The following is a 26,981-nucleotide window of genomic DNA, read 5'->3' as shown; positions in this document are numbered from 1 at the left end:
ATGATGCACATCCACTTGGGCACTTCCCTAACATGAGCAGGGATTTCGCATGGTTTCTTTGCTCTATCCTTGTGCCATCTGCAGTTGTGGGTGGGACAGAGTGAGAGTGTGACAAAAATTCTGGAAGAAAAAAAAACAAACACAAATATGATGAGGCGAGAAGTTCTACAACACGGTCACATAAGCAGTTTTCAATGATTTGAATTCATTTTTATGATTTATTCATATTCTATATTCATTGAAATGTGATATAGATATAATAATATTAATATGGTTCTTGGGGAATGAATTTAAAAAGACAGCACCGTTAGGTTCTCGATCAGTAGGGAACTGATCTTTAAATATTATAGTTCATCTTTTAGCACAATATGCACCGTCATCGCATCCGCCGCACACTCTGTTAAATGAGATATCATGGCTAAAATGGTGTGAATGCAAAAAGACCAAAAGTAGAAGTCCAAATGGGCTGCCAATGCACTGGCACCAACAACAAGCACAGATGAGCAGTGTCATGGCAAAATTGGTTTGCACTAAATGGTTAAAACAGGGTGGAAAAAATTGCAATAAATGACAAAGCTAGCCTTAACTGGCTGCCTTTGGTCCTTCTCACTCATTTGTATTCCATATTTATTTGCGGGCCCTGTGCCATGCATGGTCAACCACTAATTACGTTGAACGCTTTTGAGTGATGTGCACTGGCAGCTCCACTCACAATTGTTCATCTAATCAGTCCAGTGATTGTCAGCACGTACGTAGTACGTATATAGCCTGATAAGACGTACCAAGAATGAAGCAAGTGGTCACGCAGACAACAAAAGTGTTGTAAGCAGACACCAGTAGAAATGGATTTTTGAAAGACTTTGCACTTTCTGAGGCCAAACTGGAGTTTCTGGTCAAGTCCCATCAGCTCTTGGTTTCCATGCGTCGGAATTGCACGCATGAGTATGTTGAGAGTGTTTACCTCCAGGCACATCCTCGTTCATTTCAAATGTTGCTAATTTGTTTTCACTTTCAGTTTTGGGGTATTGAAGCGTTTATTTACTGCTTATCTGGGGTTTAGGCGCTTGTTGTATCCTAATGCGTTGCCTGCATATATTTTACGCACAAGGAAACAAACATGGCTGCGCAATTACGGGCTCATCACCATGCCGCTGATGACTGACTCAGCCTGTGGGGCTTTGATCCTCACAGCACAGCATGTGGATTTCGGAGTCCAAAAGTAATGTCAACGTGACCAAGGACACACTGACGACTCTTATCGAGTGTTTAATTTCTCCCCTTTGATAGGATCTGACAGAGGCTGTCTAATGATGTAGTGCGGTGTTGAAGTTTCACTTCCCATCTGGTCAACACCTTCCCTGCTCTCAAAGAAAGGCCGAGTGAAATGAGCGAGCGAGGGCGCTTAAAAATAGAAATGGAAAAAAGAAAAAACAGAATAAGAGAAGATGGCAACACTTGTGATGCAAAGCCTGTTGAGTCAGTGCACAGACGTTTGGGAAATCATAAAAGCTCCGATGTTTGTGGCGCAGCAGTTTGTGCGGGGATGCATTTTGGGTTTCATCTACTCTTCTTACACAGACTTGGCCATTAAACTCACCGCTCGCATTCGACGCGTGAAAATACAAGCGAGCTACGACAGATTGGAAATTAGAAAAAAAATAATAATACCAACCATATCAGTAGCAGCTGTTAATGTGAAACAAATTGTCATGTTCCTAAGACTGTATGTGTCTATATGATTGCGTGTATATGTTGTGGACAATGGTCCGGATAAACATTTCTGTGACATTACGACCTGTTTGTCCAGCACTGGACCTCACACTTACAGAGAGCAACCGGGACACATGCACACAGCAGCTACTAACATCTTCCTTCTCAATGTGAAGAGTAGGTGTAGGTCTGGCACCACTTTTGTGCGCTTCAAGTGGGTGTTTTTTTGCAGTAAATAATCTTCAGCTGAGCTCTGAACCAACACTGGAGCTGGCTCAGCGTGAGCGGGGAGGGGGGAAATGTCATCCTCCACAAACTAAGAAGTAGTCTGCCAAATAACACACAGATGGACAAACAAACAGAACAATCCAGTTCTTTCATTTTTATTCTTTTAGCCTCTTTTCTCGATTGAGTAGCAGTACAATCATGGCTATGCAAAAACATTAGAACCCAAATATGTTGCATCGAAATACGTCTGGAAGTACATTAAAAAAAAAAAAAAGAAAGCAGAGGATCAAGGGGGACTTTGTTTTATGACCTTGAAGCCTCATCAGCACAATTTGCCTAACCAAATGAGGGACTGCCTGCGCTTGTAGGAGGGCCGTCTCACTGCATTCCAACAGGTTTTGGATTCTCCTCAATCAGTCAGCAGTTGAAAATGGGGTGTCATCTCTAAGGCTTCTTTACAGACTGAAAGAGTGGCAATGTGTTTGCGAACCAAAATGGAAAGGAACCAAGAAGCGCTCCCATCTTCCACTGAGGTCTCAGACAGCGCCTCTCCTGGGGCCGAGCAGGAGCAACCTGCCCTGACCTCGCAGCCTCATAGAGGGTGTGACAATGTCTGTCAGCCGTGGTGCCTGCTCATGGCAATGATCCTGCTCCTGCTTTTTCTCCTTGGCAGCTGGGCCGTGGCTCACCTCACCTTGGGGACCCACGGGGGCTCGCCTTTCCGGATCTCAGCCAGCTATGACCAGCGAACGCTTGATGACATGGCCACGATAGAGCCCAATTTCACCACCAACTGCACTTTGGGTAAGCTGACATGTTCTGAACCTTGGCTTTGACTCTGTCAACTACTTGGAAAATTGAACTACAGACATTGTAATAACTTAAAATGCAATATTTCAAATGGTGTACTTTTCCAAAATATTCGTAGATCACATATGATGAAATATACGATTAAATATGAATTAGCTATTCATATTTGTAACAACAATCCATAGGTTTGAATATTTACTATATTACACTGCATATTCATTTTTGTTTTTCATATTATGTTCAGGTATGGATTTTTATACAATGCGCTGAATGGTTGGACTAAATAATAGGGTTAACAAAAGGGGGTCCTTGTTCTGTTAAAAGAAATTGCAGGGCTTTGATTGTGGCATTGTATCATTAAATAGCAATTTTCAAAGGTGGTTGGAGTGAATAACAAGCCCACCTTAATATGACGGAGGAGACTGGCCCTCTTTTCTTTTTCTTCCTCTCTTACGTGCATGTAGACTACAGTCAATGCATGAGTTCTCAAAGCAACTCAAACATGTCAAATGAAAAATGGTGCAGGCAATATGATTTTCTTTATTGGATTACATTCTGGAATCAAATGTGAAGACTGTCGGAGGCGGAAATAATATTCTTCTCTGTTGATTTTGAACACTTTGCAAATTGAATTAATATGACTGTTTCCATTTCCTGTGCGGGCCCACAACAGCCTTTGCTTTATCATTTCCAGTGAGCTTTTTACCTCCCATTTGATCCCATTCATCAAACACACAATAGATGCTCAGAGTCGCTATCATACTAGCCTGAATCTGTTTAACGTATGATTCTCATGTGTCCATGACATACGTACGTATGTGAATATATATATTTTTTCCAAATGAATAATTTTTTTTCCAAGATTCCAAGTTCCTACTGTAAGACCTCAGGAACTTGTTTACCGGCTCATGTCTAAAACATAAAATGGAATAATTGAGTGAGGGTTGACCAAAATCAGTGTTCCACCATTAGCTCCTTATATTGGACAAAATTAAATCTACACAGCACTAAGTGAATTCCCAGTATGGGACGAACACAGCTTCCTGGAAACCAAAAAACCTCATTTTAAATTGTTTGAATTTTAGTCATTTATAGGATGTGTGTGTGTGTGTGTGTGTATTCAAAACATGTCCCTGACTTTTAGACAAATCTTATTAAAATCCCAAATTCTCAAAAATTACACACACAATGTTCTGTTTACGCAGTACAAATTTAATTATCGCAAAATCAGCTTCTGCCACTGAATGTAAATTGCTTGTTTGCTTTGTAGGCATATCTCTGGGTTTTTTTCACATCTGTTTATAGAATCTAATTAATGCAACTTTGGCAAGCAAATGCAATTTTCACAGCACTTGTTTATGGATTGTTTGGTCAATATTGTTATGCTTGATCAATGATGGATTATTAGGCCCAAAAGATGTATTTGCTTATTTTGCCTAAAATGTTAGTATTTGCAGACGCCTTTGCAACTTGTAAAGAAAAAAAATTGTCAGGCAATAGTTAGATGTCCATTATTTGCTAGCTTCAACTTTTTAACTCATTCAGTGCCACCGACAGTTATTGACGTCAGAGATATTAACTGGGTTGGCGGTGAATGAGTTAATAGCCACGCAGTATTAAAATAATATATTATACACGGTGTGGCTTTTTTTTTTTATACTTGGTAAGGGGAGACAGAAAAGCTGCTGATAAACATGCAAAACAATGACTGTGCACATTGTGTTTTTATGCAAATGAATGTGCTTATCCTCTTTCGATAACTGCCTACAAAGGGTGGCGCAGATGTTGATCATGTAAATCAGCCTTGGATCAGCAGTGTCTAATTGTTGTCAACTCAGGGTTCACTTTGTTCCTCTCGCCAGGCAATAGCTGGTAGAGAAGAGCAGTGTGCTGAAGTGTTAGGTTCTCTTAAACTTGCGTCCCCAACACAACGGCCATTATGCAGCTCCTACCGCAAAATCGAAGCCTTAATCTCTCTCGGCAAGATTACCGTGTGGCCTTTCCGCATTTTGCGGATTTCAAGGCCACCCCCACTTTAGCCTCCAGCACCTGTCACAAAGCTGGGGCTCAAATTACCTTCCTTTCTTACCTGTACAGAATTTGAAGCAAGGACAGACAATTGGGGCTCTCATGCAGCATCCCTGGTGCAGTGTGATTTATTTGTGAACTCAAAATGACCTCCTCATTGCTATTAATGACCCGTATGCAGACGATTGGGAGCGTTTGCACAAGCCTGAGTCAAACTTTGCTTCAACTAACCCTCTTTATTTGCTCCCATAGGATTTGAGGCTTTTTTTTTTTTTTTTTTGGAGTGTGGATACAAAAGTATGTGTTTCATCAAAGGAAATGTAGCATAATAGTGTCCTGAAAAAAAATAAAAATAATGGCATTACATCCCCCGCCAAAAAAACAAAACAAAACTCAATGCAAATATACTCTGTGTAAAGTGAAAGCTGGAACCACGAGCAGTGAGCAGCATGTGTGCTGAATACATTTTTGTTTTTTCTTGCAGCTTTGTTTGAATGCTGCCAATTTTGCCATTTAGATGCGAAACCCATGAAAGATGCCTTTAAAATGTGTACTACGTCTCAGTTTGCCTTGATTACTCAAGCTCATGAAGTGAAAGGCGATATCATCAATACTGGATGAATGAACGACGCTATGCTAGGACTTGTTTCTCCAAAGCCTTCCATTTTAATGAACTCATCAGTCACAGGACCTACAAGCAATCCAATTTTGTTGTCTCCAAAGTAACTTGCTTGGTATTATGTCTCTACCCTCGTGACAGGAAGTTAGGATACGCCTATCTGCTACTTCTTCACCATGATCACCATGGCATAGCAGAAAACACTTCCATGACCTTCGAAGTCACTTTGTGTCTTTCACCCCGTAAGGAAACAGACACCGACCGCCCCGATGACTGACAATCTCATTAGCCAATTATGTGACTTGACTCCATGCATGCCTTTGTCGTCTCATTGTCGTCATTGTTGTATCAAAGTCATACGAGCCTCGCTGCCAAAAGACTGAAGAGCATATTTAGTATGTGTGCTCGTGTTCCCGGCAAGCTGTCACTATTCATTTTCCAAGTCGACATGTAGTGCTGGACAAGGAAGCGGACATCCCTGTGGGGAATTTGAACTAGTGTGACCTTCCCCCTCCCTGACGCATTTCCTTAACCATTACACCACTCTGCCGCAGGCCCTTAATGGAGCGTTACGGCAAGTCTGTACTTTGCCATTAGGTACACAGTAGCATGAGGGTGTCCCCGGGCCCATCAATCACACAAGGGCCCGCAGAGGCAACGGGACAAATTGGATTGTGGAATCTGGTGGAGTGGACATAGTGGGACATTTGGATGGATTTTCTGTGCAAGGCTCTGAGGTTTTCCTTTACCTATGCTTTCCATCTTCAGCATAAGGTGGTGACTGACTTCTCAATTTTGCATCTGTAAAATAACACAATCCAAATATTTTCTTCAAATTCTACAGACTGTCTACCTTATATGGTGCAGGATGAAATGTACTAAAGAGAAAAACTCTTTTTGTCAATTCCCCTTTGGTCATGTATTGATTTGTCAGCTGTGATGCTATTGAAAGTGTTATTGGACTCCATTCTTTCATTTATGCAAGATGGAGCTGAAAACAGTCCAAGGACTGTAGGGCATAGACAGGTTCCATCAATACTCATAAAACTATTCCATCAATACTTGAAAAAAAATTGGGTGCGTTTGCATTGAGGTTCACAAGTATTTGAACAGTGGCAATTTTGTTATTGCTGTTTTGCCAACACCAAGAAAACTGACATCCTGTACAGTGGCATGTATTTGATTTGTCGACTCTTGATAGGTTTCGCAGACAGACGAGAGTAGACTTGGAGATTCCCAACCTTTTAAATGTAAATGAACCCTATGCGCACTCCAGATCATCAGCACAATTTGATTTTCCAATGCAGAAACTTTTCCGATGCAGTCTAGCAAAGCTGTTCCTTTTTCAAATGCGGAGCCATGTTCAATGTTGCAGGCAGCCCATATTGTATATGGCAAACGGAACAGGTGTCTAAATCAATCGGATCTAGCAGACAGCTGCTCAATGTGTTCAAGCTGTTGTGGACAGACTTTAGCTTTACTACGGAATCACTTCTGACACCTCAAGTCTAATTTTGTTCAGTCTGCTGTGGATCACAGCTCACACACAGACACTCACGTGCAAACTTAGGACACACATTTTAACAATAGTATTAATATCTTAAGCTCTGTACAATATATGACAGTGCCCACTGACTGCCCACCCTTACCTCGAGTAACTGCTGCTGCTGCAGGAGCACATTAATTGAAGATTGTTCATAGCCTTTAATAATACAATAATCATTCTGCGGTAAAAGACATTCAATTATGAATCCCGCAACGGTGTACGATCGCTCTTTGCTCTGTCCCAAGTGTGCTTGTAAGCTTTGCCAGTAGAAGCATGATAGATAGTGATAGTGACTGGACAGAGCTGGGCCCAATTGAGCATGGCGCTTTGCAGATAATTGAATTCATGTCCAAACACCTCTTGCTTGACATGTCAACTGTTCAGCAGGGGAACTTCCCAAAATCCATCTTTAGCATCCCAGCAGCTGTAAATCATGAATACCTCACAATTTGCATTCCATCCTCTCCTGCTAGAATTCATTACTTTCACCCCCCATAAAATCAAACACGACTTTGTGACAAGATACAGAAGATTACGTTTTAAATTTAGATTTTCTTCCATGCTCAGGGCCAGCAAAAGTCGACTCGCTTCTTCTTGACTGGTTAACTGACAATCTGTTCACCAATACAGAGACAGCAGCTATTGTATCCACAACATTTATTTTTCATTTGTGTGTGGACTCACAAAATGTACTAAATATGATTCCCTGCAGACACCTCCTCCATCGCATGGGCATTATAATGTTCTCTTTTATTTGTTTTCCATTGACTATCAGCAGGATTTTTATGAGTTTGGATTCGATTGAGACTTTATTGAATGTCCTGTCTGTATATGTAATTTTTATTATTGTTATTATTTGCTGCAAGCGTCCTGCAAACGAGTGGCAACTCGTGAATACGCCTCTGATTGGTTGTTGTTCCTCAGTTGCAGTGGTTTCTTAAAAATCAAATGACTGAAGATTGGGTCATCAAAAGCTAAAAAAATTTTTTTTCCACAAATAATTTTACTAATGTAGTACTACGGTCACATTTATGCTGACATTTTATTTGAACTGCAAATTCCCCCTTTGAGTGCAAACCTTCATTTGAACCCGACACTTGAACGAGAGTCTCCTCTTTAAAATTGGCCTCCAGTGCACCACTTAAGTGGAACTAACTCATAAGTTATATTATCAGCAAAAACCCATTTCCATTCTATCTGGGTGTCAGAGGAAACTGACACATTTAATTTACATTACTGATTGTAATTCCTCAGGGGGAATGTACTATGCCAGGGATGGACAAATGAAATGATGGAGGGGGCCACAATTATAAGAAGCTCTACTGGGTGGCCGCATGTATGAAAAAATACCATTTTTAAGTATAGACTACTTATTGAATCCAAGTACAGATGAGTGTCTTCATATCCTTTCATTTTCAAATGCATTTACAAGAGAAGAAAAATGTTACGTTGTGACATTTACACAATTTTATTTCATCAAGCTGTTGCATAAAATCTAATCATCTGTATTCATCTCATTTAAGTAGACGATACTTCTGTTTAAAAAATGTATATGGATACAGATGGTTTTATTTCATGCAAACTCTTTTGATTGCCAAACACGTCGTAAACTGTAGAAATTAGAGTTTGATTGCTCCTCGCGTAACCTTCAATAATAATAACGTTCTTTTTTTCTGGTCATTATTAAGCAGTTATCTGCAAATTCAAACGACAATTGATATTGGCAACTTTTAATTTTCATACTGACATTTCCTCAGTGACAATCCAATTGTCAGACCTTTACCTTGACTTTCTTCTTCCATTGTTTTCTGCAACAGAAGCTCGTATAATAAAGCCTTGATTGGAGCTTGGAAAACAAAATGATACAAATAAAACTTTTATCGCAGTTTTTATGAAACATTGCAAAGCCACAAGAGGATTCTAAAAAGAGCCTGGCTTTATTCTGCCCAAACCATAATCTATTTATTTGAGGAGTTTCAGTTTTGACGTTCTTGTGAACACATATTTGATCATATTTTGCCGTTAATGTCTTGTGGGTTTGTTTTCTTCTCACGTCTTGGTGAAATGAAATCTCTCAGAGCATTCGAGACACTGAAGCTGGAACATTGATGTAAGAGATTTATAAAAATGTGCCATGTCTCGACAGGGATGTTCATATTTTGTGAATTATTTGGGCCTGTTGTTAAAAGAGTTCAACTTGGGTTTCATATTAAAAGTAATGTCTTGTAGTTGTTTACAAGTTGGCCACTTTTATTCATCTTGTAAAAATAATGTGCGTTAGCCCGTATCTGAATGACAAAACACTTTTAGTCATATAAATTTTAGGTTCACACCTAACATGCATGTTTTTAGAATTGCTTACAGTTTAAAAAAAAAAAAAAGGCTTATGTATTTGCTGTACAGTATATCAAGCTGTAACGGAACAGAAGTGCCCTCAAATGACCTCTTGAGGGCTTCTCTCTCTCCCTCACCTCACATTGTCATGAGCATGTGGATAATAAAACTGCAAACAATTCATCCCAGACTGACCTAATTATTTCCGCAGTCTGACAAGTGTGATTTAAGGACTGTGGTAGGCCAGGGTTACGGCTCAGGTCCGGCCAAATGTACCAGCTGAGTGACATAGCCACTTTTGGGTGCTTATCCAAGTGTCACTGAGCTAACACAAATAGATGGATTTACATGCTTTGCCATAATGCTTGGCCATGGCTTTTTTTTTTTTTCTCCTTTTAGTGATGAACTATGGTGCTGCACAAAACTGAAAGGAAGCCCAATGAATGCATAATGCATGCCTTGAATGAATGCCCATCGCAAGACTGCATCCGGACCCATAAACCCGGATGGTCATAAACAAACATCAGCTCATTTATTTGAAATGGTACATTTGCCTTGTCCCGGGCTTGCCATGTCTATTTTTGCAGACAAATGTCACTGCACATTGCTGTTTTTACTGTTCTGAACATTTCACTTGTAAAAACTGAACTCCATCTTGCAAAGCTGAAGTCATTTGTTCAGGCAAATGAGTTTTTTTTTATTTATAATTAAGGAGTTGGGTTAAAAAAATGTTTTAACATACTTTTGAAAAATCTCCTCAGATCATTTCTTGACATATGGTAAATATTTGAAGTTGTCTTAGGGCACTTAAGAAATAAAAGCACACCCCCGACCGACTATATACTAACTCAAGCCCACATAAACAAGCGCTGTGCAACAGAGTCAAGGTGAAATTCTGATTGCCAAGAAACCTTGAGCAGACCGGAGAGAGTGCGAAAGCGAAGCCAGGCTGCTGTTTGCGGCTCAGCGCTAGAAGCACAGGTGCCTCCTATTAGTGGGAGGGTGAAGAGAGAGGTTAGAGTCATATGGAGTCGTATCAGTATTGAGAAACAAGTACAACCGGCTGTCTGGCTGTTCAACAAGGAATCCCGCTGAGATGGAAAGCGACCATCAAATCAGCAGGGGGAAATACAATCGTATTGAAACATTAAAAGCAAAAAAACACTCAAATCTACACCTGCAAGCAGCTATAAAGCGCCCTTGCAGACGCAGTCCTGGCCACCTTGGCAATTTGGGATACTGCTACGTGGGGGCACTAGGACATTGGAATTGGATTTTTTTTTGCCACGATAATTCAATAACATATGGAAAGTTTTCAGGCATTTTTCCTTTTTCATCCAAAATGGGCTTTTGAGGGGTTTTTTGCCCAGTTTGCTCATTGGATGTCATCCACTATTTGAATGGCTTGCTTGTTGGATCATGCATCCTTTTAATTCAATTGTAAGTCTGTTTTTCCAATTTATAAAAACATCCAATTACAACCTCTTGCATTGAACAGTTCTACCTGAGCAAATTAGAAGCAAATGTTATTTGGCTTTTATAGAAAAACAAATTTCCTGACAACAGACGCAATCCAACCGGTTGCTCGTGATACAAATAAGCGTACTTATTTACTTATACATGAAAAATCGAGGAAATCAAGACAAAATAATGATCAGCACAATCTCGCTCCCCTTTTTTTTTTTTTTTTTTTTTTCTTTTCCCTCCCCACTTTTCTTTTTTTGTCTGTGATCCGTCTCTGAGGATTGGGGTCGTGGTGTCAGTTTGGGAATATCAGAAATATCAGCGCTCTTATTTGCATAGAAATGCAAATAGCACCGCGGTACAACTGTGTTTGTGTGTCTTGCGAAGAACAAGAGTAGCTATCTGGGTCAGAGGTTTTTTTCTTTTTTGCTTTTCTGATGAATACTGTACTGTAAGCCAGATACTTATGCAGACCTGGGCTAGTTATTTATCTTGGTACAAGGCAGCCTTAGAATGTTACACACGCTTTGTAGCCAAGACATCAATTCACCCGTGTCACTGAGTGATGTACTTCTGCAACATAAGTGTAGATTTTTGCGCTATTTATAGCTTATGTTTACCCGAGCGGTTGATTTGTCTTTTTGTGCTGTTGTCAATCTTAAACACAGCATCATCGGGAATTGCATTACATTTTGTCCAATGCAAAATCAAATTGTATGTTGGTTGTTTATGTATTTTGGCTTTCAAACTCAATGTGTCAATCAAGAGTTTATTCAAAGTCTATTTAACTGCTGATTATTTAAGTTGACTTCTGGTGACAACAAAGTAAATAGACAAACATTTTCTTCTTTATCTGTGAGTTCTATTTTTCCAGCAGTTCCAAAATGTAGTCGTTTATGTAACATTGTCCAAATTTTTGGTCATAGAAACAGCATTTTCATTTTGTCTTCCAGCTTCCTCAGCGGGCCCTACCATCACTCTGGAGGGCCGCTACCACTGTCACCAGGGACCTGTGATTACACTGGATAGACTATGCGACTTCCGAACGGACTGTCCACTTGGGGATGACGAGGGCGAGCGATGTCGTGAGTACATTAGGATTGCGTAATCACTGTGTGCTGTGACCTTTATTTCTGGATTGTAACACCGATGTTGAAAAGCTGCTCAGCTATTCTGCAGCTTCATTAAGGCCTCTGAGAAGAACAGTTAAATGTCTCTTCCAACAAAGAGAAAGGCAGCAGAAAGTGCGCAAATAAGCTTGGTGAGCATTCATCACCCTTGACATAGTTCACATTTTTCTTTCTTTCTTTCTTTTTATTGATGTATTTTTTTACAGTTTCCTTCTTTTTTCCAAGCCTTGGTACAATACTGCCATGGCCAAGTTTCAGAATTCTCTCGAATGAATTCCATCTGGCCTTATCATTTTTGATGTCAGCAATTATCAAGACCAACCAAATTTGTTTTTTTGTAGAATTACTCAAAATTCCATTTTCAAAAATTCTAAACAAACAAAAAAAAAAGAAACTGTAAAGGTTACTGGGAAAAGGTGAGGGCTGCTATGTCGTTGTGACTTAGACGCAAAATATGTACACGTCAACCTTTTTGGCCAAAATATGTCACTGAAAAGAGATGGAGACGCTGATGCAGTCAAAACATGTCGCCTTTTCCTGTTCTAAAGGTCTTTTTCTTCTCCAAGGCTTAAGACAAGCACAAGTGATCCATGTGTTGGTGTGACACCGTTAACTTGCAGACATGAATCTTTGTATTTTACTGACATGACCATCACATGCCACAAGCATGCAAATCACAGCGTCCCCATCTCTGCTGCCCTATTTTCTCTGATCTGTCTGTGACTTTCCTGATTTGGTCTTTTGGAATCCCCCATAAGCTACAGAGAGGCTAATTAACAGGGAAATGTAGCAAGGGAGTCCTCGCAACGATCATGGCTTGTGTCAATCACAAGACTTTTGACATGGAGGTGCAATTGAGTCTGTGCCCGATCCAACCAAGCCCCGCATCATTACGCACACGTGCATTCTGCCGTCTTTGAGCCATCGCTTTCCCCGGTTGATCTTCGTCAATCTGCCGACGTCCCGCTGCTTTTCAGCATATTCCATCCAACTACTGAGGAATACTGCTTGCATCAAAGGGAATGTGATTTAAGTGGTAATCTGCAAGATTCCTCCCTATCCCAGATATGGCTTCTTACGCTATGAGGCCATTGCGTCGAGCCATCTCTTCTCTTTTGGCTGTTGTTCTGCTCACCGTTACTAATTAAGCAAAGGCAAACTGGGAAATGTCACAGGGTCACATGAGCGCTTATTGAAAAATGGGGGAAAGATGACTGGGTGTAAATGCAAGTATACAAAGCCTGGTGGTTTGTGTCATGCATTAAAAAAAATCTAGTAACCACACACACACACACACACACACACACACACACACACACAGTAGGCCGAATATTGCCACAAAAAAACAAACGATGACCTTATGAAATACACTGCAAATGTTCAAAAATGGAACTTCAGCTAAAAAGTTAGGACCTCACAAAAATTGATCTTGCGTATTAAAATAGAAATATTTTCAGTTTGAAAGGACATGGAGAGTTTATTCTGAGCTGAAGGTGATTGTCTTCTGTGATGTCTGAATGTGAGGGCAAAGGAATGAATGATGAAAAGAAATGACTGACTGATGTGGTAATTTTAGATAGTCGTGGTGTAACAAACTAATATGCAATCAAATTCTGACTCCGGCAGTAACTGTCTGCTCGCATTGATGTGAACCAAATGAAGGGGAAGGAAATTGATGCTCTGACTACACAGAAGGAAGGGGGGACTCCCGCCCCTTCATATCTTCGAAATCGGCTCATAGCCTAAGTTCCAAATGAATGAAATGTCTTCACGGAACTAGTGTACAAATATGCGGCAACCACGCACCTCAAAGAATGTCCCAGCTGTGGAAATGGATATGAATCTGTGCATGTTCAAACAAATAGTTTTATTCATTGAACAATGTTAATATTATGTTAACATTCACCGTGGGATAGCGGGGAACGAAATTTCGGTTTCTTTGTGTGTCTTTGGCATGTGGAGAAATTGACAATAAAGCTGACTTTGACTTTGACTATATATACTGATTATAGTCGAGGTGAGCTTACTCAGATACAGTCAGCGCTATGTTTGGATGAATTCAAGCTTTCGTCTTTGAGGTGGAGGCCGTTTTCTTTTTTACATTCTTTATCTAGCACTGTAATCTTTGCAAAGGTCAGTATGAGCGTCACTTTCTTGATGATGCCAAAACAACTCCACTTTTATCACAAAACAACATATTGTTATAGGTAATGGGTACTTACAGAGCTTTAAAGGAGCATCAAGCTTCTGGGGGGAAAAAAAAATCAAAGGAACGAGAAAATGACCCCAAAAAAAAACAACCAACAACAGCAAAGAAACATACCAAAGCTCGAAACAAAAGCCCGGAGTTATACTTGGGTTTGAAAAAGCAAAACGTCAGCATTGTCGAAAGTGTATGCAACTATTTTATGTCATCAGCTACTTAGCCTGCCTCATCATGCTTTCAATTCCCCACTCTGTTATCTGAAGATGGGGAAAAAAAAATCAATCCAACAAATGCCTTTGACAATAGCTCTTATGATATTTGCCCTATCCAAGTTGTATTTGATTTATGCAGTCAATTACTTCAACAAACAAGGGAGGGAAAAAATCTTGTTAGAAATCAGACTTTGCACTTTTCCATGATGGCATTGTGGAAATGAGGCGAGACAGACCACACATTCAACTCCTCTTGGGCTTCCAGAGGATTGCATTTGATGCGCTGCTCAAGCCACTAAAATATCCCAGCAGTGAGCAGCCAAAAATGTTTCAGAGGCACAAGCCATTTAGCTCCAAAACACACTATAGCGCTACCTGAGTGCCTTGGTTTTCGTCAATGGCACTTTTCCCATCTCCTTGATGTGGGCCTTCTCACTTCTTTGTCTAGGGCTAGTTCAGTTGCCACTTTAAACATCTACCTAAGTTTCACCAATACAATGAGTCAATATACTGCACCCTCTTCTTGCATGTTGATCTCCACAAAGTATCTCTTTCCTCCCTACCCCCCCTGGGTGTCTACTCATTATCCATACCCCTGCTATTATGATTATGATTATCATTTCTCTGTTGGCCTCATATATTCTCTTTCCTGTGTCTCTCCAGGCCGCTTCCTGAATGGCAGCTACTGCTCTTTTGAAGAAGATGAGTGCAGTTGGCAGTCAATGATGGGTGTCCCTTGGAGAAGACTCCAGTCTTCAGCCAAGACCGCAAGACAGAGCTGCCCATCCTCAGGTGGTCCGGAATATCTATTGAAGTGTTTTCAAGTGTATCGTTAAAAGCCGAGTTCCTATTTTTGTGCCCAAATGCAGTTGAGGTTGGAGTTTTCCTTGGGTTGTTTTAGTAGACGGGCGCAGGTACAAAAAGGGTGTTTGCTCCGTTGTGGGAGTGAACACAAATGACTTACATTTAGTGTCGGTGAGGCGCACAGTTTACAGAGTGGAGATCAGGGCGAGCGTGTACAATTTGAAATAATGGCCTGGATTTTGACTGAAAGGATGGAAACAGGTCTTGGAGGAAATAGCCCTGCATGACGTCAATTATACGAGACTTAGTTCCGCGTTTGCATGCACGACCAGCCATGCCGGCCGGATAACTCACCTCTTCCAAGTGTATAAAACATGAGTAGTCGCCAACAGCATCATAATAGCCAAAGGTACGGAACTTAAGATGTCAGGTGTGCTAAAAAGCAGGTCACAAATTGCTTCCGCTCTTGCTAACTCTGCATGAAAACATAGTCAATGTATTCCGGCGCTGAATTGTAAATCCATGGACAGGTGATAAGTGTTTTGAATCCCTCCTATTTTTGCTGAGGCTTGTTTTTGTTCGCTGACAATGAGAAAATAATGGAGGGTGTGTGATGACATTATGTGATAAAGTGAACATCCTTTTACTTTAACATTGAGTCTTTAGTTAGTTAGTTCTTTTCTTTTCTTTTCTTTTTTTTAGTTATGGATCAAAACCACCATGTCACTTCTGTCACGTTTTTACAAGTGTCACATATTTAGTTATTGATGTTTGACATTGTATAATAATGAATTTTGTTGTTGAAAAGGTGCAACACTCAGTATGGAGGGGAACCAGTTCAAAGGTCAACATCACTCGGCATTACTCAGGAGTCCTCTCTTTCCACCTCCTTTAAGAAACTCCCCTTGCACGGTGAGTCCGCACTTGAATATTTCTTATTGCGAATGCTCAGTTGAGTTTGTTGCCGTCACAAATATGGGACACGGAAAGATTTGACTTTGCACTCAGAGGTAGCAAATCCAAGACTTGCCTTAGACTGCTTTGGAACACACAGGGAGAAATAATTGTTGTATATGCATGCACAAGTAAAGACTATAAAATTGAACTTAGCTGTTCTTCTCTTTCTCCCCACACACACACATGCGTGTTTGTTTATGTGAGCACTCTAAATTATTTATAGGTGAGAAGGTAATGTGAATTTTTGTCTGTCTCGCGCTATATGTGCCGTGCCCTCTTGCCCCAAGTCAGCTAGCATACGCTCCTGCTCAAATGTGACCAGAATGAGAAAAAAAGGAGATTGAAAACAATTGATGCATTGTTCTATCTTCTTTTAAATGTAGTTGACTTACGTACATGAGCTTCTCTGTATTGAATATCATCCAAAAAAATACATTTATCTCAGTTGTTCAATCAAGTGAAACTGAGATACATTACACACATGGAAAAATCATTTTTAATAGGTCGATTTCTTTGTCAAAAATAATTGTATTGCTTCTTTTATGTATAGCAAATGCGCTGAGGTAGGTAATGTAGTACGTAAATACAATTTAAAAGCAATTCCAACTTCAATAAAAGTCTGTGAGTTTGACAGTAATCATATTCTAATTAGTCCATAGATGAAAATATGAACCTAATGTCCAATTGTTCAAATTTTATAGATATTAAAAAAAGCAAAACCTAATGACATTTCATTCTGTGTAGTCAATCAGCATCGAAGTTTTGTACTACTAAAGTAAAGCTTTTGTCAGTATGTACTTAAAGAAATAAAAGATCCAGTGTCCACCGATGGTGCAACTCTCCCTCTCAACAGGAATAAGCTTTATTAAATCTTTTTATGAATAATTCATTCAAGATTACAAATAAGGTGTTGTTATGAGGTGATTACATTCCTTTGATGTTTTGCTAAAAGATTCCTCATGAAATAAGCATGGTGATGGCTGTCAGCGGAGCTGGAGGGGTCAGCGGTGAGGAACCCATCCGTGTCTTGTCGGGATTGCTTTTGAAAGGTTTCCCAGACATCTATACCATGATGTCTTCCAAACTCGCAGTGATGCGTCTCTATCCTTGTTTCGACGAAGGAAAGAAGAGTCGGGAGTAAACGGCGAGGCTGACCTTGTCAATCAATAGCTGCTTCGACTTACCTACACATTAAATAAAATGCCATTCTCTTGGCGGTCCATGATGCCGCTGCCGCATGTAGATGAAGCGTTTAGATCGCTCAAGTCTTAATCATGGTTGGCAATTGGTGTTATTTTGCGTTCTTATGGCCCATTGCAAGTGAACTTTGCACATTGGAAAGAGCTGGAGGGGGTCTTCAATGGCATGAGAAAAGTGTGCTAAAGTCATTGACGAGACCACAAAAGGCAGCCGAGAGCTAAACCCAAAGACAATGCCAATTTGGTATAAATTACGTATGGTAATCACTTTTTGTATATTATGATTATCATCATCATCATTATTATTATGATTATTATGATTGTAGACGTTGGAAAACCCCGCCCCGCTTGCTTAGTGATTAAGAGGCAAGCTTTCCCACAGTCTCTTGACAACAACAAAAAAACAGATTAAGCATGATTCCAGATTAAGACACAAAATCCCTTTTTTAAACACCGACTTGGCGCTTTTTACCCGACCGAGCCTGCGTGCTCCTGGACAACCATATTGATGATATGAATTTTTGGTATGAGTACAGCTCACTTTCATGTCATGCCCGATGTCCACCGTCCACAATAGTGTGTTTTGGAGTCGCCATCTGTTTTCACAGCGGACGATAAGCACCTCAAGCTGTAATGGATAAGTGAGTGCTTGACATAAAAGATGTCGTATTCACGTTTGCGGTTATGCCGCCTCTGTGTGTCACGCTTATCAGAATTAAACCAGCGAAATGGTGAAAAGAGAATTATGTGCTTGGCTTTAATAAAATGCTGTTGAGGGACATGCCAGCTCGCTTGTTGGCAAGCTTTGGAGCTGTTTACTTCCTGCGGTTTCATTTGTGTTACGCCCTGTGTGTTTTCAGGCCAGATTAGTTTGACCATATCCCTTCAGGAAACAACTAAATTAGATTAATTTGTGGAGAAGCATGCAGGAGTGGTGTTGATGCAAAACAAGCCCAATGAGCCAGCCTTCTGGTTGAAATCTGTTCATCTCTGAATGATTACCGAGTTGCTTGTTGTTTGGTCTTTATGTCCAGCTGGCTTTTTTCTGTCCTGTGGTTGGTGAATGTCAAGTTCTGTTTTCAAGCGGAGCCCTGGAGTCCAAATAAAAACTTAAGTCATTCCCTAAGGATCGTGATTAAATGATTTAGGAGGTGGTTCTATTCTTTACACTGCTAATTTGCCATGAATCTGTGTTTATGGGCTGGACTATGTTTATGTTGATCAAATATTTGTCGCTTTGGGCACTTTAAGAATGATCATCTTGTATTTTTCCCCAAAGTTCCTGACTTTGTCAGTCTCACGCTGCTCATTTAGTCATTAGTTTCACATGGTTGCATCTATTATGCCCTTTGGTATCAACCAATCAACTCTTTCCCTCGGGTCTTCATCACTTGGTTTTGTCTTTAATTATTCTGTTTGTTGTGCCTCCAGTCTTTGTTCCCTTTTTCCAAAGCATCTTGTTGTCACTTATGGAATGAAAGCCTCTGTGGGATTTGAATGTGCATGGGCTTTGTTGACTGGACATGACTGGAATCCCTCACTGGGAAGGAAAGGGCCTGAACCGCTACTACCGGCTATTCCGTCCATATATATTATTTCAGGAGTTCAATTTGCATCACCGGTTATAAATAACTTGCAGCTAGGAGATACTGAAGGATGTCTACTTTTTGGATGTTTTGGTCCTGCTGGTCTCATCAAGTTGCTCCGACAGTTTGCAGCCACTGGCAAAGAACCACATGAGAATCTCCTTTGAATCAGAGACAACGTTTCTTAGCCAAGAGAATGAATGTATTGTGCCCCCAAAATCTACAATGATGTCCTGTCTCAGGTGTTGAAGGTCACGGATTTTAAGGGCTTGTTTCGAGGAAAGGGAAACGTGTACGACGAGAGTGACAGACAGATTGTTGCGGCACCGGAAGATGAGGTCACTTTATCGGATCGTTGTAATGAAGTGAAAGCTGAGGCAAAAAGCAATCTATATTCCTACCTATGGTCAAGGAGGTCTGGGGAGGATGCATCTATTGCAGGTACAAGTGACTGAAGGAAGTTTCCTCCTTTTGTAGGATTTGTTTCAATCGTAGGTGGGAAATTGTTCAAATTGAGAATCTGGATCACTCATGTGAAATGTTTGATGAATACAGAACATTAATCAAAAGAACAAAACACTAAAAAAAAAAACAAGAGAGAGGGGGGAGAGACGTTTCTGCGGAACAAAACTCATGTCTAGACACTAACACAAACTAACCAGCCAAGTTGAGCCAGACTCACTTCACTGAAGGCGCAGATGTTGTTTTGACTTTCAGGTGGTCCCAACATACACGATTCACACAATTTTCTTTTTCAAATTGTCTTTCTTACTGCATGACTATACGCAATCCAGTGGTATTTTTCTGTATTAAAAAATAGCCAGCAAAACAATACAGTGCTATATTCCACAGGTGCGGTTCTGGATGTGTTCGAGTGCTATGCAGAAGGGGACGCTGTCTTTGTGGATAGCAGAGAACAGCACTGGCCCCAAGGACCAGCGCCAACTGTGGCACTCAGCCAGCAAAGCTACATCTGAGAGAGGCTGGACATTCATCACAGTTCCACTTTATGGACTGGCTGACTGGTATGACACTCACCAGTGGCACACGCTGACAGAGTTTTCTTAAGGCAGCTTGAAATTTAACAGTCACTGGTCGTCACACGAGTATAAATATTTCCCACATGGCAATCGACCTCTGGACCAATAAGCTTGGTTTCTCTCTCTTAAAAATATCTTTCAAGCATTTTGATTCCATTTTCTCTCAATGGCGTGAAATGAACAAATCCCTGAGCGACTAGAGTGCACAAATCCTCACAAAAGATGTGCCTTGTGTACAAAATCCCTTTTATTTTGCCCGTCTGTGATATATTGTTGAAATCAATACTCAAGGTTTCATCTCCCTGCCACATAATTAGCAATGTCCCCGATTCCTCCTCACCGAGGAGATCAGTTAAAGCTAAAGAGACAGAAGAAAGGAAGGAAGAAGCCCACATAAAGCACTTTATCTTTTCTTGCCTGACTGGAGCTTTCTTTGCCATTCGAGCTCAGATAATCCTGTTCCACTGAGAGTGATTAATTTTTTATTCCTGGGTTATGTAGTCGGCGGTGTTTGTGTTCTAAATTATAATGTCATGTTCGTAACCAGCAGATGAACCTTCTAGTTTTTGCGAGGTGACCTTTTGTAGAGCTTAAGCAGATCCCAAAGTGCTGAAGAATACAACCGACAGTACACCCAAAAGTAGCATGTCAGTCAGAGTATCAAGACCTTTATTGACACGTAAGAGATTGCTTAAAATGCTTCAGCGTGAATGTTTGTTTCAAAGGTTCTTCTCTTCAAGTGAGAGCTGTCGAACCTTTTAACATTGTTTGATGCCTTCTGTTCTCCCACAGGTTCTGGCTTCTTTTCGGATCAGAAGATGGACCTGGACCCGGTCCTGGGTCCATTATTTCACTTGACAACATCTCTTTCAGCATGAACTGCTTCCTGGCTTGTGAGTGGGATTTTTCATATTTTATATTTTTCGTCTATGCTTATTTTTGGGGGTACTTTATGTTCTACGGAAGTCTTCTTAAACTCTCATTTCTGTACTTCTACATGAGTATTGAGTGTGAATCATTTTAACACCTCTGATGGCTTTCAAATGATAAAGTAGAATGATATTGTCAGCAACTTTCAATATACTTCAAATAACTTCCATTTTAATATAAAACATTTTTCATGATTTAAATAAGGTTGAAAAGTGATGGCTTTCAAATGATCAACAAAGTCGCAAGATATTTTCAGCAACTTTCAATACACTTCAAATAACATCCATTTTAATATCAAACACTTTTTATGATGTTTTAATAGGTAGGAAACGATGAGTGTGTTGATCAAAAGCTGTAAACATTCATCAAAACAGAGCCCAGTGGCTCAGCGGCCCTTTATTTAAAGAGATGACATTTTCTAGGAGATGGGTATTTGCTCTCACATCTCTGGGTTATGGCCTCTGGATTGGCTGCAGTGCTTTGGCTGCACTGCAGGAACATCTATCTATGCATTGAACACTTTCCAAGCTCTTGAGCCAGAGCAGGCAGGTATCGCTGTCATCCATCCGTCATATTTGATTCCCCATCAGACCAACCAACCAGTCGGTGCTGAAGATACAGCCAACGTCTTACAAACGTTTTGAGGCCGATTGAAAATACTTTTCTTTCATCACCCCCAGTTGAAATGATAGATTGCATCATTATTATCACCATTTCAACTTATGGAGCTCCGATGTACTCCCATTTTTATAGCATTTGATGAAAACTGTATTTTGCCTACAGTGACTCAACAATTTTATCACCGTTATTTCCCATTATTGCTCGACTCTAACACTTGTGGAGGCCTTCAGGTAGCTCGAGGCACCCGACTAATGAATAGTCACACTTCAGTCGGTTGTTTGGCCGGCCTCTCTCTCGGTTCACGTTACGCCATCGACCTGCTTGCTGGTTGCTGCAGCAACATTCCAGTGCTGTCTTCCACACATTGGCTGAATGATAATATGTCTTTGCGGCAACTTTGCTCTAGATTCTCACACACAGGCACAAAAAAATCATGCTGAACTTGTGTTAAAACAACCCATAGAAGCCTTGAACTTCCAGTGGGGCAGCCAGATGGTCTGTCAAGTGCTCCCAGTCATTCAACCTGCCGAATGTATTTGTCCACTCATATGCTGTATAACATGATCCATCAAATCTGCACACAGCGATCAAGCGGCAGAGGTTTACATGCTCTTATTCATTTGAGGATTACAGGCCTGGGAATGAGCTATTGATTTACTAACTGGAGCATGCTGGTGGAAAAAAGAAAACACAAAAAGATTTTGAGCTTTTAAATCCTTATTGAGATATAAAAACACAGCTTCAAACAGATTGTTTTTAACTGCAGTTGTTTGCGCTGTAAAAAATTGTTTTTAATCTTGAGTTGTTGTGGAAGTCAGATTGTCAAAACGCGTTACGCTCTTTTGAATTAAACTTCAATATCGTAGCGTATGTCGCGCACGCAACCTCACTGTGTCGTTTTAGAAATGAGAAGCAGCAGCAGAGACGAAACTGCTTACGTGGGTTTTTTTTTTACATTTCGCACATTTGCCGGACCACTTGTCGCACGACAGAGTTTGTAAGATTAAATTACAGATAAAAAAAAAAAAAGCAATTCCTAGGAGTTTGAAGAGATGTGCTCCTATTTTTCTTTCCCGTTATATATGTATATTAAAAACATCCAGTGTTAGTTAGTCTGGGGCAAAATGACATTAAAAGGAAATGGAGCACTGACAAGACAACAAAATCTACTTTTAATCATCCCTTTTTATGGAAACTTTCCAACTTGACCCACACCTGGCGTTCATAGCAGGTGACATACTTTTCATATCTTCTGTGAGCACATTGCTCGTCACTGCTTCTCCTTGACAGAAGCATTGTGTCCGTTTGAAGGAAATGTCATTTGCAAAGCGTAAACAGGGGGAAGGGTGAACTCTGTCACCAAGTATTGGATAATATGCCTCTTTCTTTATAAGTAGTACAATATCCATATTTCATCAGTGTTAATTGTATTCAATTGACTTGAGTGCGAACAAGCTTTGTTGCGTAGAAAATATGATTTGGCAGACTCCAAGATGCACTTTATTATTTTTAATTGATAGTTTATCTGTAGAACATGCACATTGTTGATATCTAGGTGTTTTGTTTGTTTTTTTCTTCATGTGATAGATGCCAACATTGAGCAAGTTTCCTCACTTCTCAGAGCCTTGAAAGAGGGCGATGCCCTGACATTTAGCTCAGTGGTCAGTGCACAGGTGGCGGCGCAACTATAAAATCATAACCTTTGCACATATTTGCGTATATTATGTATACAATGCGTCACTCTCCCTTTCACACAAGCTGATGGAAGTATGTCAACTGCAATGCACTGATACATTGACGTCAGCACAGAGGGACTCATTTATTCTGGCTTTCTGCTAAGCAACCATGAAAAGTCATCTTTTCTCCACACTGAGGCATACAGAATGGGGACAGGTGACAATTTTCCAGGCCGCCTTCCAAGCACCGCAGGTAAAATTAGTCACCCCTACTTTAACATCTTTTGGGGGGAGAAGTTCCTCTATCTTGTGCAGTAATAGGCAATCAGGCGCCCTTCTGCCAAGAAGACTTCACCCCGGGAGAGAATTTAAGCAGGATGAGATCAAGGTAGCAGCGAGCATATGATCTCAGTCCTGGAAATGCGGTGGGTGGGTGGGTCGGTCGGTGGGTCGGTCGGTCGGTCGGGGCTGGAGGCCTGATGGATTGCTACAAAAGACCCAGACTGAATGTGCTTACCCCTTCGCTGTTTGGAGAGATAGAGGCAAAGGAAATTGGATGTATGCATTTCCTCTCTTCTTTATAGCCAAATGAAAAGCCTTGCTGCAGATTCCACAGATTGAAGTGCTGCTAGTCAGTCTGCTTACTTGCACATTCGACACCATAACAACGCCGCTGCACATGGAATTAGAAATGTCATATTTTGGTGATAAAATGTGACATTTCATTTCAGCAAATGGAGAGTTTCCACCGGTGGCCAGTAGTAGCGCAACCGACCTGCCCGCGGGACCGCCGATCACTGCCACAACCCCATCTGTCGGGATTCCTCTGATGAACTCGCCTACCAGAGATTACTGTAAGTGTGGATTTGGATGAGAGATGTTTATTTCACATAGCTTGAAGCTAGCTATTCATGCCATAGTGTTTCTCGGTCTGTCTTCCTTTGTCTCTGCTTGCACACCCACGCACGCACGCACGCACGCATGCATGCGCTGATTCTCAACAACTCCAAATGCATTGCATTTGACATGACACACAGACTCTAATAAAGTAAGCGCGCCCCCCACCGGTTCGCATCCAGCGCGCAACAGCAGGAGTCCTGTCGAGATCTCCTTTGGCAATAAATGGAGCAGGACGGGCAGTTACGGAGTGTAAAATTCTTCAATTTGTCTCCGGAGAATGTCAATGGAGACGGTTACACAGACATGACATTTTCTGGCTCACGCTCTCTTCCTTCCTTCCTTCCTTCCTTCCTTCCCTCCTTCCTTCCTTCCTTCCTTCCTTCCTTCAGTAAGGCAACAACAAGTCGAGTTCCATATCCAAAGTCATATATTTGTGTTAGTCTTATCAAACCTTTTCCAAAAACACATTTCCTTAGCCAGAAAGCTTTCAAGCACTGGACTCACTCAAAGAAGAAAAAAAAGTGAGCTGTTACTCTTCTTCTGGTTAACTGGATGGGAAAGAAATCTTTTTTTTTTTTTTTTTTTTACAGCCTCAGGTAGTAAACATGTTTCTCTGAAATCATTTTACAATAAGCATCCAGCACTGAAATGAATGTGGAGAAAATGTGAGTCTATGTGAGTGGGTTGAGCAATGCTTTTCACATCCAACAGATGATGATGGTCATGGGACTCAAATCACAGTAATCTGCATCATATTTCCTGTCTCTGAAAGCTTTTATGGCGTTCAAGCTTTTTTTAAAGCCCAGACAGTTGATTTTGTTCTGTACTGAGGCCTCAATTTTCAAGCCTTTTGACATATTGCGTAAGCCCCGCTAATTAAAGGTATTATTCACTCCAGGTTTGTATGGTCCAAATGGAAGCAGCAATCATTGAGGGAGCTGATCTACTGACTGGGCGCAAGTCTATTTTGCACATTCTGGGATGACTACATTCAAACTGGTCAATAAAGCTAATGCAGTCATGCAACCTATGTGCAAACCAAGATGATCACAATAAATGGCTTTTCTACACTTTCATTCAGGAGCTTTTGAATGATCTAAAGGCGAACTTCATGTCATATGACCTTTGACCATGGGCTGTGTTTTTCCACAGGATCCGCTCGAACTCATGAATGATTTCATACACCAAGCCCACCTAACTCCACATGTTCAATAAAGTACACGGCAAATTGCAAATGGGAGCAATCCGAAAATCGAAAGCAAATATTTCATATAACTTGCTTGGATCCCTACTAGTTATTTTACAAGCTCAGTAAAAAATATGTTTGATGAAATGAGGGATTGATGCCACTGCCAGCGAACGGTCTGTCTCTGCATGCGGCCAATTCGCCATGTAGTATTCAATCTGCTGAACAGGCGTAGATGGGTCAGAGCAAGAGCCAAATGGGAAAATGCTAATTTGGGCTGCTTCTTGCCCAGTCGCTTGTCAGTCTTGAACACAAGCTGCTGCTGACTTGTTTCATTCATTGGCGGGTCAGGGAGGAAAATGCTACATTGGTGTTTGACCAGCTTATTTGTTATGATGACGCTTTGGGGGGGTGTAGGAGCTGGATCTGGGAGGATGGCTAACATTGAAAAAGAAAACCTACTTATTGCTCTTGCCCTTGTCCATATTATGCTGTAGATCACCGGTGTCAAAGTCAAGGCCCGGGGGCCAGCTCCGGCCCGCCAAACCCTTTTATGTGGCCCGTGAAAGCAAATCATGTCTGTCCACTTCAATGACCCTTGCTTAAATCTGTAGCAAAACATTTGTCATGTGAGCCCTTAATATTGGCCGGGTTTCTGCCGTTGCCCCTTGTGGGCCTGACGCTTTGCCATGCTCTGGGCCTGATGGGGATTTGAACCGTGCCAGCCTGTCACTCCAGCAAAGCCCTTGTCGTCCCTTGACACGCTTTGTGATTAACCCCAACAAAACGTCTCGTCTCCTCTCGCCTTCATCTTTTCCCACCAGCAGATGTCAATGCTGTCTTTGTATGTATCATTTTCTTTTCCATTTCAAGAGGTTTTATTTATTGACACTTTGTGAGTTCAGGTTTTTCCCCCTTAACCAAGGCGCCATGTCTTTTTGTCAGGTGCTTCTGATCCCACTCTGCTCTCCTTTTGGCTGTTTTTTTTTTTTTATTTTATTTTTTTATTATTCACCCCGACTTCACCTGCACACACTTTCCTCTTATCTGCATCCATGCTCCACTATCCTGGCAAAAGACGCGTTGGAAACTGACTCATCTTTTTCTTCTTAATGAAAAAGTCATCCGAGCTTGTGGTGGGTGGTTCACTCTGCAGTGAACTAACCTCAATCTGAGCTCTCGTTCGACACGTGGATGTGCACACGAGCGAGCGTGTGACAGAGATAAGCATTTGATCTGAAATACAACATTTCCAAAAGTGATCATCCGCAGAAAAGAAAGACAGACAGACAGACAGGGTGCTCTTTTTTGAACCCGCACATTTTCATATCAAGGTTCTGCTCACGCAACATCAGACAACAAACCCAAGCAGCGTGGATGAGATGAAAATGGGCTGCAAATCAAATAGATCAACTTTGGCTTGAAACAATTCAATTGGCTCTTCAAGCAGATGGTGCTCCCCTCCCGCTTCGTGCCGAGACAGTTTTTGCCATTATCTCGCTGCTTATTAGTTGCCGAGCTGAAATGCTTCATTGAGTACAGATTTAACAGTTTGCTACTTCTTGTTACTTTGGCTTTGCTGTTGTGGGGGACCAAAAATGAACAGTGTCATGCAAATGCAGCTTTTGTTGGTATTATTTGAGGCGCGTGCTTGATTTTTTTTTGATGCAGATCCATCCCTACTGTGCCAGCTTTGATCCATCTGGTTGCAGCCTGTGACAATTAGCCTCCATAGTCAGGCGAAGTGGGCTTTATGAAGGCGCAGACAGACAAGCATGACCTTCGCTGCCATTTA

The 26,981-nt window shown here is 41.0% G+C and overlaps 1 protein-coding gene across 7 annotated transcripts in view; it reads left to right on the top strand.

Annotated features, from left to right (window-relative positions):
- The window catches only part of alk (ALK receptor tyrosine kinase), a 165,538-nt gene that overhangs the window by 114,994 nt on the left and 23,563 nt on the right, over positions 1-26,981 (top strand). For all 7 annotated transcript variants that reach the window (XM_088400680.1, XM_088400681.1, XM_088400678.1 and 4 more), the window contains 7 exons: positions 2,612-2,742; positions 11,693-11,824; positions 14,951-15,079; positions 15,900-16,003; positions 19,686-19,858; positions 20,666-20,766; positions 23,832-23,954. In XM_088400680.1, the coding sequence (XP_088256806.1) occupies positions 2,612-2,742; positions 11,693-11,824; positions 14,951-15,079; positions 15,900-16,003; positions 19,686-19,858; positions 20,666-20,766; positions 23,832-23,954 (893 nt within the window). The remainder of the gene's footprint in view (positions 1-2,611; positions 2,743-11,692; positions 11,825-14,950; positions 15,080-15,899; positions 16,004-19,685; positions 19,859-20,665; positions 20,767-23,831; positions 23,955-26,981) is intronic.

The sequence above is a fragment of the Syngnathus floridae genome, chromosome 16 (assembly GCF_059516105.1).
Source record: "Syngnathus floridae isolate MCC-2025c chromosome 16, RoL_Sflo_1.0, whole genome shotgun sequence".
NCBI lineage: Eukaryota > Metazoa > Chordata > Actinopteri > Syngnathiformes > Syngnathidae > Syngnathus > Syngnathus floridae.
The sequence above is the reverse complement of the archived record's forward strand: the minus strand, read 5'-3'. Positions and strand labels throughout refer to the sequence as shown.